The 16,329-nt window shown below is 47.1% G+C and overlaps 2 protein-coding genes across 2 annotated transcripts; both read left to right on the top strand.

The window, feature by feature from the left end:
• Nucleotides 1–981: 981 nt before the first annotated feature.
• cox18 (cytochrome c oxidase assembly factor COX18) lies at nt 982–7,253 on the top strand. Its single transcript, XM_084456720.1, has 6 exons — nt 982–1,065; nt 2,200–2,300; nt 2,459–2,625; nt 2,796–2,911; nt 3,191–3,298; nt 6,844–7,253. The coding sequence occupies exons 1-6, from the start codon at nt 1,048–1,050 to the stop codon at nt 7,009–7,011; spliced, it is 678 nt and encodes a 225-aa protein (XP_084312846.1). The 5' UTR covers nt 982–1,047; the 3' UTR covers nt 7,012–7,253.
• Nucleotides 7,254–7,940: 687 nt separating this feature from the next.
• On the top strand, nt 7,941–15,768 carry igfbp7 (insulin-like growth factor binding protein 7). The gene is made up of 5 exons (XM_084456642.1): nt 7,941–8,398; nt 10,424–10,533; nt 14,065–14,172; nt 14,843–14,969; nt 15,552–15,768. Exons 1-5 carry the CDS (start codon nt 7,972–7,974, stop codon nt 15,572–15,574), a joined length of 795 nt encoding a protein of 264 aa, XP_084312768.1. The 5' UTR covers nt 7,941–7,971; the 3' UTR covers nt 15,575–15,768.
• The last annotated feature ends 561 nt before the right edge of the window (nt 15,769–16,329 follow it).

Here is a 16,329-nt window from a genome sequence, read left to right as displayed (position 1 = left end):
TGAAAGAAAGAAAGAAAGAAAGAAAGAAAGAAAGAAAGAAAGAAAGAAAGAAAGAAAGAAAGAAAGAAAGAAAGAAAGAAAGAAAGAAAGAAAGAAGTCATACTGTTAGAGTTGATATACACGCACGCATCTCGATGGGGAGCACAAATCAACACAACACCGGAATCAAAACACTGACGTCATATTTCCGCGACACGTTCGTTGACCAGATGGAGGTGAACATATAACAGTACAAACTAGGTACCTAAATTAGTACAATTTCAAATAATTTCCATGATTTTGAAGTGCAACCAAACGGATCGCTTCATTTTAGATTATTTAATTGGGGTGAAGATAATTCATTGCGTTTTACCCGAAGTACACAGCACTAAAGTGACATGCTGGGGAGCCAAGTTACCAAGCACACTAGCACTAGCCTAGCATGCTACTTGATCTAGCTTGCTAGCCATTCTTGCTTCCCCATGAGATTGGTAGCTAGCTTACTAGTGACAAACTATCTGCTGGGTTCTAGAAAGCCTTGTTGTCTTAGTTGGTTGCAGATGTAATTAATCCCATGTGCAGAGGTGATGTTGCCCTTTACTTTTCATTCATAACCCAAATGTCTTCTCTTGCAGATGAGATACTATGTTGTGGCAGAAGACAGCCGCTGTCGTGAGACCTGGCTCACTGTGTACCCTTCACCCAATCTGCCACCTGTCACTGGATCCTCCTGTCCGCAGGATCTGCTATGCGCCATTCGCCTACAACCAGAATACACACCACGACCCTGTCGGTCTTCCAGCTCCCACATTGACCAACATCTGTTCTAGTTCATCTAGTTCATCTGTTCATCTGTTCTCAAGGTTGGGCTCGCAGCCTCACAGACCAGCATCGACGACCGGCGGTGCTGGTTGGTATGAGAGCATCGCAGACTCCACCCCTGTGCATTTGACAGAGCAGTTCTTGATAACTGTCCATCAGACCACAGGTTTACCATGGTGGGCCAGTATCCTAGGTACCACGCTGGCCCTCCGCACCGTTATCACACTACCTCTGGGAGCCTACCAAATGGTCATCATCTCAAAGGTCTGTGTTGCATCAAGGTTTGAGCATCTTTTTGTTGTTGTCCATGGTAGCGTCACTGTGCTCTGCTGTGCTTCACGACAGGTGTAGCAATCTGATTAACTAGGAACTGTGGTAGCCTATATTATTTGAGTGTCATGCACACGTTAATATGATTAGATATGTACCGTACTTATATGGAGAACATCTTGCCCATGTCACAGGCTGTGTAACTTTATCATTTAACCATGGATAGACCTAGACATATCCTCTCTGCTTATGTGTCCACCAGAGGGTGTGTGTGAGACAGTTGAAATGGCACTTCTCTGGTCCATGTCTGTTAGACATCCCAGAGAGAGCAAGCTGTTTACACACTTTAATCTGTGGAACTAGGAGAGCCAGCAGATGCCTTGCTGTAGAAACATCTAGAGCGTATTACCATATTAAGCATTCTTTTCCACTCCCACGGCCTTGGCAGTTGGATGTTTTTCTTCCCTCTGTTTATTCCCCCAGCTACCTCCTCTTTCTCCTCCTCTTCTTCCCTTCCCCAGCGAAGCGCTCTCCCCCGCTGGTAGAGCAAGGTTCAGATCACTCCCACTTTCCCACACGCTTGATGTAATAAAGCTGAAGTCATTAAAAAGACATACACACGCACAGGTCAAATTGAATTAGACATATCCAACTGCACACACAAACGCGACCAGAAACGACAAGTTTCGAATGCACAGATTGTAACACAAATTACACTCGTAGCCGATAGCCTTCGATGGAAACATCCGGCATCCCTGGATAATAACATTAGGATAACATCTGGAATGCTAGAAGACTCCCAACTTAATCAGCATGAGAAAACTGTGTCCTGCTTTGCTATGTGGATGAAACTCAACATGACCGCTCTCCCCCAGGGACAATCTTTTGAGAACTCTATTTGGCAAACGAGCCATCCGACCAAATGTTGTTTAATAACTCAGCGAGCGTACTCCCTCATGACTGGCTGCCCCCCACAGCGTATCTACTTCCCTGACCTTTTACGGCCATGTCTAGTTTTGGGTTACTAAATGTTTAAGAACTGTTGGCTGCACTTCAAAAGGAGCCGGTGCTAAAACAACGTCATCCATTACTTTGCTCCCCCCCCCCCCCCCGCTTGCCTCTAGCTAGGTCGAAGCCATCCAAGTGGAGGTAGCAGAGCTGGCTAAGAGGTTACACTACGAGGTCTCGGTGCGGGCCAAGGAGCGGGGCTGGTCGGAGAGAGACTGCCGGTAGGAAGTTGACCTTTAACCCTGCCGTTTCTCCTGGAGTGCAGGCGATGGGAGCTTGGCGCCAAACAGCATTGAAACTGTATTTACGGACATATTTACTCTGAATGCCACTCAACGTATAGACTCGACGCTGTGGTTTCCCCCTGTGTGTCCCTCAGGTATCAGTTCAAGAAGAACCTCAGGAGGATTGTGTCCGAGCTGCACGTGAGGGACAACTGCCATCCTTTCAAGGCCAGCGTGCTGGTGTGGGTGCAGCTGCCCATGTGGGTGTGCCTGTCTCTGGCCCTCCGCACCCTGAGCCTGGGGACCTCTGAGGCTTCCTTAGGTAGAACACCACATCTTTCTCTACTGAACTATGTTGGTTTATTTGGATCCACATTCATTGCTACAAAAAGTACTCTGGGGTCCACGTAGAACACAATATCGTAGATGCTTCATAAACCCAGAATACTTATTATTTATAACATCTTAATGGCGGGCCTATTTGTCTTTCAGCATTGCAGTCGGAGCTGGCAGTAGGGGGCGCTCTGTGGTTTCCGGACCTTACGTTGCCAGACTCCACATGGATCATGCCCGTCTCCCTGGGCCTCATCAACCTGTTCATAGTGGAGGTGAGAGCCTGGCCCCGTCCTAACACCGCCACAATGCAAGGCCCCTATCAGCCAGACAATAGGGCACTAGTTCACCTGAGAACTTTGATCCACCCACTACACAGACCGTTAAATAGGGTTGCCAAGTTCGCACCCGAACCGTGCTAGGTTTTCTTTTGTCTGTCTCTAGAAAGCTGTAATGCTATTTAGTTTCCTTAAAGACACAGCGACCCATGAAAGTGTTCTGGATCTGTTCCCTGGAGAAAGGCTTGTGCTCATGTTGCTTTCTCCTCTTGTCAGATCTTTGCTCTGCGGAGAATAGGAGCAACCACGTTTCAGAAGTATGTGACCAACTTCATCAGAGGGATCTCTCTGGTGATGATACCCATAGCTGCCACGGTACCCTCAGTAAGTGCCTCCACTGTGTGTGTGCGTGTGTGTGTGTGTGCGTGTGTGTGTGCGTGTGTGTGTGCGTGTGTGTGTGTGTGTGCGTGCGTGTGTGTGTGTGTGTGTGTGTGCGTGCGTTTGTGTGTGCGTGCGTGCGTGCGTTTGTGTGCGCGTTCGTGTGTGTCTGTGTGTGTGCGTGTGTGTGTGCGTGCGTGTGTGTGCGTGCGTTTGTGTGCGCCCGTGCGTGTGCGCGTACGTGTGTGCATGAGTGGGACACTGTGGCTCTGTCTCTAGCACACCACATGCCACTACACCAAAGGGTTATTAGACAGCTATTAAACACACCACTATACACCATAGGGTTATTAGACAGCTATTAAACACACCTCTATACACCATAGGGTTATTAGACAGCTATTAAACACACTACTATACACCATAGGGTTATTAGACAGCTATTAAACACACCACTATACACCATAGGGTTATTAGACAGCTATTAAACACCTCTATACACCATAGGGTTATTAGACGGCTATTAAACACACCTCTATACACCATAGGGTTATTAGACAGCTATTAAACACACTACTATACACCATAGGGTTATTAGACAGCTATTAAACACACCACTATACACCATAGGGTTATTAGACAGCTATTAAACACACTACTATACACCATAGGGTTATTAGACAGCTATTAAACACCTCTATACACCATAGGGTTATTAGACAGCTATTAAACACACCACTATACACCATAGCCTTAAATGACATGTTATTACACAGATATTTAACACACCACTGTATAGACAGGCCTTAAATGACATGCTATTATACAACTATTAAACACACCACTTTACACCATAACCTTAGATTACATTTTATTACAGTCGCTGCGGTTCTGCGGGCCGCTCATCACATGCTGTTTACACTCGGCCTGAAACAAAGGACTTGTCTGTTTCCCACCCGTTTCCTCTGTGCCCAGGCAGACACCCTCTCTCCTGCGTGTCCACCCCCCCATCACGTCACATAAGGGAGAGGGGCGAGGTGTAACTCTATTGGAAGCCCACTTAAACGGTGATTGTTGAAATCCACTGAGGATGTTTTTTCTCCAGGTCCAGTCATACAGTAGTTTCTGTCGTGCACGGAGCACTTCATCCTTATCTGGACCAGAGATACACACATACAAACATGCACACACATATCTTCAGACATAAACACACAAGCATGTGCATGTCACTAACACGCGGACACACAACAGACATGCATGCCCTTCAATCCAGTACACTCTTTTGCCCAGACCCCGTTTGCTCTCTTGTCTAGCCCTTTTTCTCTTCATCTCCTTTCACAGATGCAGTGATGCGAGCGTGCGCGCACACACACACGCACACACACACACACACACACACACACACACACACACACACACACACACACACACACACACGCACACACACACACACACACACACACACACACACACACACACACGCGCACACACACGCACACACACACACACACACACACACACACACACACACACACACACACACACACACACACCTCATCTACCTTTGAAAGTCCTCTCTCCCCCATCTCTTCACTCCTCAATCTAGACTTGTCAACCTGCTTTGATTTGATATCTTGAGCGTAATGTTGCGTCTTCCTCAGGGTAGTGCTGGTGTAAACAGACTGGTCATGTGATACTAGCCACGTGAAACACTCAAGAAACAGAGACCAGGGTATTCATGCCCATTCACATACATGGACATGTCCTAGGAAACGGATCTATTTTTAGACTGGATTCAGAAATCCCACTCTGGGCCTATAACACACTCTCTACGAGCTGTATCTCACCATGTTGATGTTATGTGTATGAATGGGAAGGTCGAACCTTTCTGACTAGCCTGGGACAGATTTCCAGAGCTCGCGCTTGCGAGCAGCGTGGGTCAAAAAAAAACACGCACCAACTCCAAGATCAGTTTATTGTCATGTAAACAATTTACACGACTAGACGGAGACGATGGAGACGACGTTAGACAGGGGTGCAGGACAGCACGGTACAAAGACAGGACAGTGCAAATACAAAATACTGTATAACCCAGGGTTCAATTGGGCCGGGGCTATCGGGGGCGTAGGTGCCAAAACATAATCATCCAGAGCTCAACGCCGGCACATCTAGCATCAACATTTCCTTTATTTAAAAAAAAAATTCTCTGTCTTTATTGTTAAAAGAATGCAGCCATTTCATGTTCACCATTAAAATGAATCACAATTTATTTTAGTTACTGTTTTTTCAAGTTTAAAATGGATCCTCATTTTCACTGGCCTACTCTTCACTTTCGCTCCGCTAGTCAGTCAGTCAGTAGTCAGTAGAAGTGCTGTACGCTCATGGCCTAGGATAGGGAGCCCTCAGATCACGTCATGAGTGAGTAGGCTAGACCTTGGACTTCATCTCATATTCCCATTCAACAATGTCGTCTCTAACAACACAGAGATTTTAGTTTGCCAGGAATCACTGGCAAACTATCCAGTTAGCTAACATTACTAGCCAGCTAGATATAGGGCCTACATTAGCTAAATCAAGCCGCCTAACATGGCAAGCTATCACATCAGCCACGCTAGCTAGGTACATTAACTAGGTAGTTTACCGTTAGTAAAATGGCTCAATTATTCTGTTTTGCTCCTACTCAGGAAATGCAGAAATGAATGATTTCCTTTAATTTCTTAAGTTACATTATTTTAAAAGTTAAAACAGAAATGAGACATGGTGGAGTTAAAATGAGAAAACTTTAAGATACATAAGGAATGTAGCCTAGAAGTTATTATTTTATCTAGTTAAATTAGCTTTAGTTAATCTGATCATAGCTTAATCTATCATAGGCTGAGTTTGATAAACTGTTTGAGTCACCGAACCCAGCAGAGCAATGCAGCGCAGGGTGGAACAGCACAGCATAGGGTTGACAAGCAAAGTGTTCCAAGTGTATTTCATCAAGAATACTTTCATTTCAAAGATAAGAGATTATTAAAGGCTTGATATTTGCTATTAATGAAGAAGTATAGCCTAGGCGTCACCATCACTGCTGCCAATGCCTGCACCCTTGCTACCACAGGGCCCCCCACATAACAAATCCCAATTTAACCCCTGAGTAGAACCAAAAAAGAAATAGTACAAATGCAAAGTACACAATACAGGAGTGTGGTGAGCGTATACAGTGTGTGTGCAGATATGTAGTACAGTCAGCGGTCGTGTTCAAGTGGTGCAAAGGAAATACAGTCAGTCCTTGTTTTAGTGGCGCGAGTTCTTGGCCCTGATGGACCGCAGCCTCCTGCCGGAGGGGAGTGATTGAAAGGTGTTGTGACCAGGGTGGGAGCGGTCACCCGCTATTTTTCTCTCCTTTTTCCGGGCCCTGGAGGGGATGGCAGTTTACAACCGATCACCCTTTCAGCAAAGCGGACCATGCCTTCCACCTGCGGGGCGTTTGCCTGGCGTTTGACGGCTCTCTGACTTTGTCCTTTCTCTCCTGTGTCCCCCCTCTCCTCCTCACGGCTCCTCCTCAGTCCATGGCTCTGTACTGGCTGGGCTCCAGCTGCGTGGGACTGGCCCACAACCTCCTGCTGCGCTCTCCTCGTTTCCGGGGCCTGTGTCGAATCCCTTCGTCGCGCTCCGACTCCGCCACGCCATACCGGGACATCGCCGCTGCGTTTGTGGCCAAGTACTTGAAGTGAAGCGTGGTTGGTGTGTGGGTTGGATCTGGAAGTAGAGCCATGTTCCTCAAGGCCCTGGAACCTTCCAGCCCAGGACCAAACACGCCTCATTCAGTTCAGCACATCTAGACCAGAGTGTTTGCGGATGTGTTGGTTATTGTCCACCTTAGTGTGCATGATCCCAGGCTAGGAAACCAAGCCAAAATGGCAATCTCTCCATGTTGAATGCAGTTGCATGTAGAGTTGATGTAGTGGGATGTTGTTAAGTGCACGGGCCTCATCAACTCCCTGTTTCATCAAGGTCGAGAGAGGCTGTGTTTTGTCTACTGTATGTTCACAGTGGAACTTTCTGGACCGGCTGTGGCAGTGTAGGTCAAGAGGATCTGCTTGTGGATTGGGCTTTCCTGATGAAAGCCTGGATACTTTGACTAGAAATGTTCATTTCACAAGGGAACATGCAAATACTATATACTGTACTGGATGTAACAGCTCAAATCTCGACAGTACCTTGTTATTAGTAATGGGTATTGATTAGTCACAAACTAACACAAACATGTTTATGAAGTAAATGTGGAAAATAGATTCATTTTTATATTATCTGTGAAGTGCATGAAATGTTTTTCACAATGTGAAGTAATGCAAATGTGCTCTTGTGGAAATGTGTCTGAAATTACATTAAATTATGGTATCTACTGACGAGTTTGCTTATATGAATTCGCAAAATGATCTACAGGAGTAACAAGAGTTAGTAAGGTTAATATTCATTTGTATGAACATAATTAAATGTAGGAAAATTCCATTTAAGGAAAGTTAGGCTACCATCATTACGCACGGTCGGATACATCGACTAGCTTTTAGCTCCAGCAGGAGGGAATTTGGAGGCGTGGTCACACTTCAACAAAACCTCTTCTAAGATTTCTAAAGCGCTTCACATTGTTTGAGACGGTCAAAGTAATACAGTCGTCATTGGAACTCGGCAAGATGTTGGTGCTTTACGCGGTGGTCGTGTCATTGTCACTTGTGTCTGCATCTGCGGCTGACCGTGTTGCGCGCAGCTGTGGCACTTGCGAGCCCAGTCTGTGCGACCCTCTCCCCGCAGAGGGCTGTAAGGCCGGCCCGGTGCTGGACTCCTGCGGGTGCTGCTCGCTGTGCGCCGTGGGAGAGGCGGAGGCCTGCGGGGGGCGCGGAACCGCAGCCAAACGGTGTGCGTCTGGACTGGAGTGCGTCAAAAACGACAAGAACAAGAAGACCAAACTCGGCATTTGCGCCTGCAAGACCAACTACGAAGTGTGTGGTAGTGATGGAGTGACCTATAAGAATGGATGCGACTTGAAAGCTGCTAGTGTGAAAGCTGTGAGCGAGGAGAAGCCTGAAATAAAGGTCCAGAATAAAGGAAAATGCGCTACAGGTGAGGACTAAATCAAGTGGACAGCAGCTGTCTAGACATGAACCGTCCAGAATAGTGAGAGTAGGGCCAGACGCACTTGTCAACGAACCGCCAACGAACACCGCACTACACGACTTGCCTAAGTGAAAAAATAACGGTCTTGACTGTTATTATAATACTGTTATTATATAGGAGAAACTAGCGGCTTTGTAAGTTACCATTGAGATAGCATCTACACACCTGACGTTTTATCAAATTGATCACAATTTAGCTTCCTTGTTTCTACAGCCAAGGTGTTTATTTAATCCTGGAGTATGAATGTAATGAAAAATGTTTTTTTGTTTCAATTTACTCAAAACACTTGCAGCCATGCCGTGCAGAATGTAATAATTTCTTTGTAATAGTGCACTTTGATAACGGCAAACATTAAGCAGGCAGAATACTACACGGAGTAGCCTACTTTTGTTTTACATTGCATAATCAGTTTGGACAATTAATAGCAATAGATTGTTGTACATCATTGTCAACATATGCTGTATGGCATAGGCTACAGTATGAGTACAAGTGTACAAGGAGTGCTATCGGAAAAATGTGTGTTCAAGGGCGTAGCAGTGGAAGACCCCCGCCCCCCCCCCAACTCCTCCAAAACAACCAGTCCTAAAGCAGCTCTATCCTCTGGAACAGCCAGTGGAAGCCATTGTCTCTTCACTGGGTGGCACCTTCTCCATATCCCCTGAACAGACATGTCTAAAATTCCAGCCCAGGGGGGGATTTGACATTTTGTAAAGCAGTCGGGGCCCTCCGTCAAACAGCGGGGCCTCGCACACACACACAGACCCGTACAGTTGTTTTAGAGCAAAGCCAGTTTAGTGTTTAGTTCAGTGAACCTTCACATGATTAATTATAGCTGCATGCCAGGTCTGGATCAGACCAGAGAATAGGACTTGGGACCAGTGTGTGGGGAGGGGGGGTCTCACTGGTGGACAGAGAAGGTCACATCACGGGGAAAGCCCCGGCCTCCTGCTAGTTTGCCTGTATCCGACAAGGCAGGCTCAGAGGTCACACCACATTCTGACCCAGCAGGCTCTTGGAGAACACCGTTGGGTTCAAGTTCAAGGTCAACCTTTGCCTCATCACTCAGCATTCCTGTGTTTTTTCCATTCAGGGTTCATCTGCTAGGGATAGTGTTTCAGACGGGAAGTGAGGGTTGGTGTTGGAGTTTGTTTATCAACTGTGTGGTAACAGATTACACTGGGAGTAACTCAACAGGAATCAGACCCTTAATCATTTCCAACTCAACTCCCTACGTACATGTAATTGTGACATGTAAAAAATAATTTGAATTTCCATTCCTGCATGATATTCACTGAACAGTATAGTAGCAAATGGACAGTTCATGTTTTGAAAGTAATGTATAGTATTATAAGACCCACAGATTGGTATTAATAACATCCAGAATTTGAATGTAATTTCACAACTCTTTTCCCATGACCTGTAAAAACACCAGACATTCGGTTTCAGTTAAGCTGACAAGCCTTTGGGAGTTTTTTTTCTCCAGATTTAATACCGTTTGAATAATATGTGCAAACCCATACAAAGTTATAATGTCATTATCAGAAAACGCAATATCAAGATCAGGAATGGCAGTTGGTCATGGTTTAACCCAACAGATTTCCTAGTTATGAGCTGACAACAGCCTGACATATTAAACAGCCTGTTTATTTCACCAAATCTAAATCAGGAATTTCCCTTTCAAACCATCCAACCACTGTCTGAAGTGAAGCCCTTTGTTTACAGAAGCTCACATGAATTCCTCTCTGACTTCTTAATTAGGTTGAGAAAGCACATACAATATTGTCAATCAACACACATCTGCCAGGTATGAATTCCTGTGTTGACATTTTCCGACCTGTACGAGCTAGCTCTGGAACATTCCACCCTCAGGTGAGGATGAGCTTCTACAGGTTGATTGGGAGACTAGACTGCAGCTCATTAAAATCCTCTCAGCCTCCTTCTTCATCCTTCTTGTTTCGCTCTTCTTCATAGGACCTGTCATCGTGACGGCTCCCGGCGAAGTCTACAATGTCACTGGTTCTCAGGTGTACCTGAGCTGCGAGGCCATTGGAATCCCCACCCCCGTGGTGACCTGGAAGAAGGTACTGATCTGTAGGGCGACACCATGGCAGTAGTAGGAACAAATCAGAGAACATTCTTTGAGATGGAGGTTTTGCTACCTGCCTGGCCTTGTCCAAAATAATTTGCCCAATGAGTCCCACTGAACACAACCATGGTCCTTTGGCCAAGTTCAAAGCCTGACTGAACGTTCCTGGCTTGTGAGAACAGTCTTTGCCGTAGATGACAGATTCTCTGATGCCACACACGTTCTCTGGAGAAATGTTGTTATATATTACACTGGAAGCTTTGGTATTCTAGTTTGTGGGCTCAGTTCAGAGCGTTAGCTTTAGGAATTTCAGACATCCGACAGTACATACAGTGAGTTGTTTTTTCATGGCTAGTCACCCATATTTCCTCTTCCACTGATTGTGATTCTGTACACAGTCTGGAAGAGGATGTGAAGACGGCTATTGTATCTGACACAATAACATGACATTGCAGGAAATACTCAATCACACATGGTATTCCAAGGCTTCATACTTAATGCCTGGCAATGTTGTCTGTAACATTCTTCAAGATAAACAGGATGTCAGAGAATCCACAGAGGCTTCAAAATATATCCAAAAGGGAAGAGGAAGCAATGAAGATCAACAGGGCCAAGGATAGTCAGGATGTTTGATGTCAATGAGAAGAATTCCCCTTTTCTGGAGACGGCATGAGTTCAAATGCTCGCGAAGACGCAGTTAGAGGCTCAGGTTTCCCTGCCTTGAGAGAGTCTGTTTGTAAGCAATATTTAACTGATTAATTGAACCCAAAACACCCCCTCGCTGAATGCTGTTTTGTTGGAACGCAGTATATTTGCCCAGACCTGAGAGAATTTACCTACAGGGCTCTGTGTGGATCCCTGGAAGAGATGGAAGAGGCGTAAAGATTCAGTCACGCAACTGAAACGGGAGAACATTAGGAAAATGAGATTAGGGGCTAACCAGGCAACCGCATTCCACATTCATTGTGGAGGGGCCAGCCTGTAATGTTTTAATCGCAGGAGCTGACATGTTGAGAGGCTGTAAGGTTGATGGTGACTGTGATGAATCCCTCCAGCAACTCAAACAGTGAGCCAACTATGTGTCCTGGGCCTCCCAGAGAACAGCTCTCAGCTTGCTTCACAAAGACGAGGGGAGGAGAGTGAGGGAGGGGGGGTGAGGGGGGTGAGGGGGCAGAGTAGACTAGGAGGGGGGTGAGGGGGTAGAGTAGACTAGGAGGGGGGTGAGGGGGGGTGAGGGGGCAGAGTAGACTAGGAGGGGGGTGAGGGGGGGTGAGGGGGCAGAGTAGACTAGGAGGGGGGTGAGGGGGCAGAGTAGACTAGGAGGGGGGTGAGGGGGGGTGAGGGGGCAGAGTAGACTAGGAGGGGGGTGAGGGGGCAGAGTAGACTAGGAGGGGGGTGAGGGGGGGTGAGGGGGCAGAGTAGACTAGGAGGGGGGTGAGGGGGGGTGAGGGGGCAGAGTAGACTAGGAGGGGGGTGAGGGGGGGTGAGGGGGCAGAGTAGACTAGGAGGGGGGTGAGGGGGGGTGAGGGGGCAGAGTAGACTAGGAGGGGGGTGAGGGGGGGTGAGGGGGCAGAGTAGACTAGGAGGGGGGTGAGGGGGCAGAGTAGACTAGGAGGGGGGTGAGGGGGGGTGAGGGGGCAGAGTAGACTAGGAGGGGAGTGAGGGGGCAGAGTAGACTAGGAGGGGGGTGAGGGGGGGTGAGGGGGCAGAGTAGACTAGGAGGGGGGTGAGGGGGGGTGAGGGGGCAGAGTAGACTAGGAGGGGGGTGAGGGGGGGTGAGGGGGCAGAGTAGACTAGGAGGGGGGTGAGGGGGGGTGAGGGGGCAGAGTAGACTAGGAGGGGGGTGAGGGGGGGTGAGGGGGCAGAGTAGACTGTGAGGGGGGGTGAGGGGGCAGAGTAGACTAGGAGGGGGGTGAGGGGGCAGAGTAGACTAGGAGGGGGGTGAGGGGGGGTGAGGGGGCAGAGTAGACTAGGAGGGGGGTGAGGGGGGGTGAGGGGGCAGAGTAGACTAGGAGGGGGGTGAGGGGGCAGAGTAGACTAGGGGGGGGGGTGAGGGGGCAGAGTAGACTAGGAGGGGGGTGAGGGGGGGTGAGGGGGCAGAGTAGACTAGGAGGGGGGTGAGGGGGGGTGAGGGGGCAGAGTAGACTAGGAGGGGGGTGAGGGGGGTGAGGGGGCAGAGTAGACTAGGAGGGGGCTGAGGGGGGGTGAGGGGGCAGAGTAGACTAGGAGGGGGCTGAGGGGGGGTGAGGGGGCAGAGTAGACTAGGAGGGGGGTGAGGGGGCAGAGTAGACTAGGAGGGGGGTGAGGGGGCAGAGTAGACTAGGAGGGGGGTGAGGGGGGGTGAGGGGGCAGAGTAGACTAGGAGGGGGGTGAGGGGGGGTGAGGGGGCAGAGTAGACTAGGAGGGGGGTGAGGGGGGGTGAGGGGGCAGAGTAGACTAGGAGGGGGTGAGGGGGGGTGAGGGGGGGTGAGGGGGCAGAGTAGACTAGGAGGGGGGTGAGGGGGGGTGAGGGGGCAGAGTAGACTAGGAGGGGGGTGAGGGGGGGTGAGGGGGCAGAGTAGACTAGGAGGGGGGTGAGGGGGGGTGAGGGGGCAGAGTAGACTAGGAGGTGAATGCCAGTGGGAGGGGGTGGGGTGGGGGGGGACTGAAGGGTGAATGAAAGTGGGAGGTGGTGTTGGACATACTATACATTAACAGACTGTTGATAGAGGCTGAGAAAGAGTAGCAGTAACTCATTCCTTTTAAATGTGACCTTTCCTGTCATAAAGTAAAATGTAGCATACTAGGAGTCTACCCACAACTGCCATAACACTTCTGTAGAGCTAGTTGTCAACCTACTCAAGATTCAAGATTAACAATGAAGTACCCGTAATCTTAAATCTTGTGTAGGTTGATAAGTAGCTAGAACATTTGGCTTGGGCTTTCACCCATGCTGCAACGGTAATACAGAAGGTCAGACAGCACTTTGAGATGAGACGGATGGATGAGACGGATGGATGAGACGGATGGATGACACCCAATAGGTCATGTCATGGATGAGACGGATGGATGACACCCAGTAGGTCATGTCATGGATGAGACGGATGGATGACACCCAATAGGTCATGTCATGTGTATCGTCCCATCTTTCCATCTCAGAGTCTTTCTTTGGCCCCTCGATTCCCCTCATGTCACTGTGTCTCTTTTCTCAGCTTGAATCTTGTGTTTTCACGGCTCACAGAGTTAATTCATGATCTTCGGTTACTGCAAGACGATGTGATCTTAGATTATTTGAAATAACATTGCACAATTTGTTCAAACATGATTCAGCCTGCGGCCTCTTAAATACAAGGCCTCAGTGTATCTTTTACACTGTACACAGTTTAACAGTTTAGTTAAACACATTTACAATTCTATATACTTTACTTCACTTAAAACATTTGTGTATTATATTGTAATATATAATATATAATAATATAATATTATTGTATTCAGTTATGTATATATTACTGAATATATTAATTTGTTTGTGGTTTCACTTCACTAGATAACTAGCGGCAAGGGGAAGACAGAGCTGCTTCCGGGGGACAGAGACAACCTGGCGATTCAGACCCGTGGGGGGCCGGAGAAGCATGAGGTCACCGGCTGGGTACTGGTGAGTAGAGTGAGACCCCCCCCCCCCCCACACACACACACACACACACACACACACACACAAACATACACAGACACACTTGAATTCTAAGTAAGCAAAGCAGTACAAACAATTATTTTTGGCGGAAAAGCCGTGCGTGATTTTTGCGTCACACTTTGGTCGTTCTACTTCACTGGATGTTGCTTCAGGTGCATTCCAACGTTATGCATTGACATGACTGACCTCCTCCTCCTGACCACCCACAGGGAGTTACACTCAACCCCATCCCACTGCTACAGTCAATGAAAAGTAAACATTGGTCTTCTGGCCTCTGGTTATCTAATTTTAACAGGCTGCTGTGTTTTCTTCCCTGGCCATTTTCTGTGATAGATTGTATTTGTGAAAATCCAAATATCTCCACAGGTGCAAGTCAGTACAGCAACAGTCAAACAACCATAAATAATCTTGAACGCCTCTTCATGCTTGACCATAACTCATAACAGTTTTATTGGAATGGGGGAGTTGTACACAATAATGTTCGTCTTGTGCTTGCTTGTTTATCACAAATCAAACAACTGAACTCTTCAGATAATGTAACCCCACCAATTTGACCAATTTCACCTTGGGTAGGATTAATTCAGTAAAACAAAATAAAAACAAAAGGATAACCATCGCCACCATACTGTTTCAGATCTCGCCGCTCACCAAGGAGGAGGAGGGCTTGTACGAGTGCCATGCTGTGAACTCCAAAGGAGAGGCCTCGGCCACGGGCAGCATTCATGTTGTGGAGTCCATCGATGATATCCCTATCAAGAAAGGTACCGCCCCCCGCCCACCCCCCCCAAAAAAAAACTCTGACATAAGCTGAAGCATAACGTGTAAGCTTATAGCACCATAAGGCATATATATCCTTTGAAAGTTGGGTTTATCTATATCTGTTAGGATTAGAATGTTGCTTTTGTGTGCATGTGCTCTCCCTCTATGGACTTAGGACTATAGAATCCCTCTGTCTGGCGGTGGAGTCAGTCTTGTCCCAGCTTGTTTGAGAGCGCCTGGCTGCTTGGCATCACCTGGGCCTCTCCGGAGGTGGAGATGGTTGCTGGTGTTCCCAATGCAAGCACTGACACATGCACAACCTTTAAAGCTTAGCTCCAGGCTGAACAACCTAGACACTGGAAAGAGAATGACTGTACATCATCAAATAATAAATGTTTACCTCACTTTAGGCAACTCCCCATGCATGCCATTTCTAAGCCACCTGCATTTCCTGGATACGCTCTCCGTCTTGCAAAATCCTATCTAGAGACTATCTATCTACAGACTTCTCGTGTTCTGCAATGGAATTTGGAATGGAGTGAGGTGCTGTTTATGCTTTTAACATTCTGTTTCTGTCCTTTCAGTCGCCAAGGACGATGAGCTGTGAGCGGCATGGCGTTTTCTGTGGTAGCTCCTGGCAGGATCAGGAGAGGATCTAACTGCCCTGACACCAGCAGGCTACAACCAACACTGACCAAAGAGGAGGACCAGTGCCAACATTCAATCCCGCACTATGCAGATTTGTTTACCAGATATCACCCCCCCCCAAAAAAAAAAAAAAAAACTTGCATTTTTCACATTTGCAACTTGTATTGCTGTCAGCTTCACACACAACTTGTCATTTATATCAAAACATTAATTCCTTTTTACAGATTACTGCAATCACTTAGCAAATGCGTCAAATGATTATTGCACATTTGGTTAATCAAACTTATCAAAGTATTTAATATTTCTGCCTCACCTGTGTTCCTCTTCCAAAAACGACTCTTTTGTGTGAATCAATCTTTCTCTTTAAAATGTGCTATTCAGATAAGTAGCTGCCTGGTTGCTAAAACATTTAAAACATACTAGCAACTTAAAAGTCCCCTATTATGAAAAACTAACTTTTCAGTGCTTCTGCAAATACATTTAGTTCTCTGGTGTTCAGCAAAAATATTCAGACATGTTTTTGGGGACCAGGGACCTATATTAACTTGTTGAAAAGGAGTATAATAGGGGACCTTTAATTTAAAAAAAGTTAAGTAGTTTGTTGGCTAAAGCGGAAACAGCTAGAAAGAAAACACACAACAACATACTGCTTGAACAGAACATACTCTATCCTCTGTGATTTTAAATGTATACAATATCTTTCCATTATTCTTT

Source organism: Borostomias antarcticus (genome assembly GCF_949987555.1).
Source record: "Borostomias antarcticus genome assembly, chromosome: 22".
Taxonomy (NCBI): domain Eukaryota; kingdom Metazoa; phylum Chordata; class Actinopteri; order Stomiiformes; family Stomiidae; genus Borostomias; species Borostomias antarcticus.
This window is presented reverse-complemented; position numbering and strand designations above follow the sequence as displayed.

Coding starts and splice junctions, on each gene's coding strand:
- cox18 (XM_084456720.1), top strand. Junction 2,626..2,795: donor GACCTCTGAGGCTTCCTTAG/GTAGAACACCAC, acceptor TTTGTCTTTCAG/CATTGCAGTCGGAGCTGGCA. Junction 3,299..6,843: donor TAGCTGCCACGGTACCCTCA/GTAAGTGCCTCC, acceptor GCTCCTCCTCAG/TCCATGGCTCTGTACTGGCT.
- igfbp7 (XM_084456642.1), top strand. CDS start 7,972: ATGTTGGTGCTTTACGCGGTGGTCGTGTCATTGTCACTTGTGTCTGCA. Junction 8,399..10,423: donor TAAAGGAAAATGCGCTACAG/GTGAGGACTAAA, acceptor TCTTCTTCATAG/GACCTGTCATCGTGACGGCT. Junction 14,970..15,551: donor TGATATCCCTATCAAGAAAG/GTACCGCCCCCC, acceptor CTGTCCTTTCAG/TCGCCAAGGACGATGAGCTG.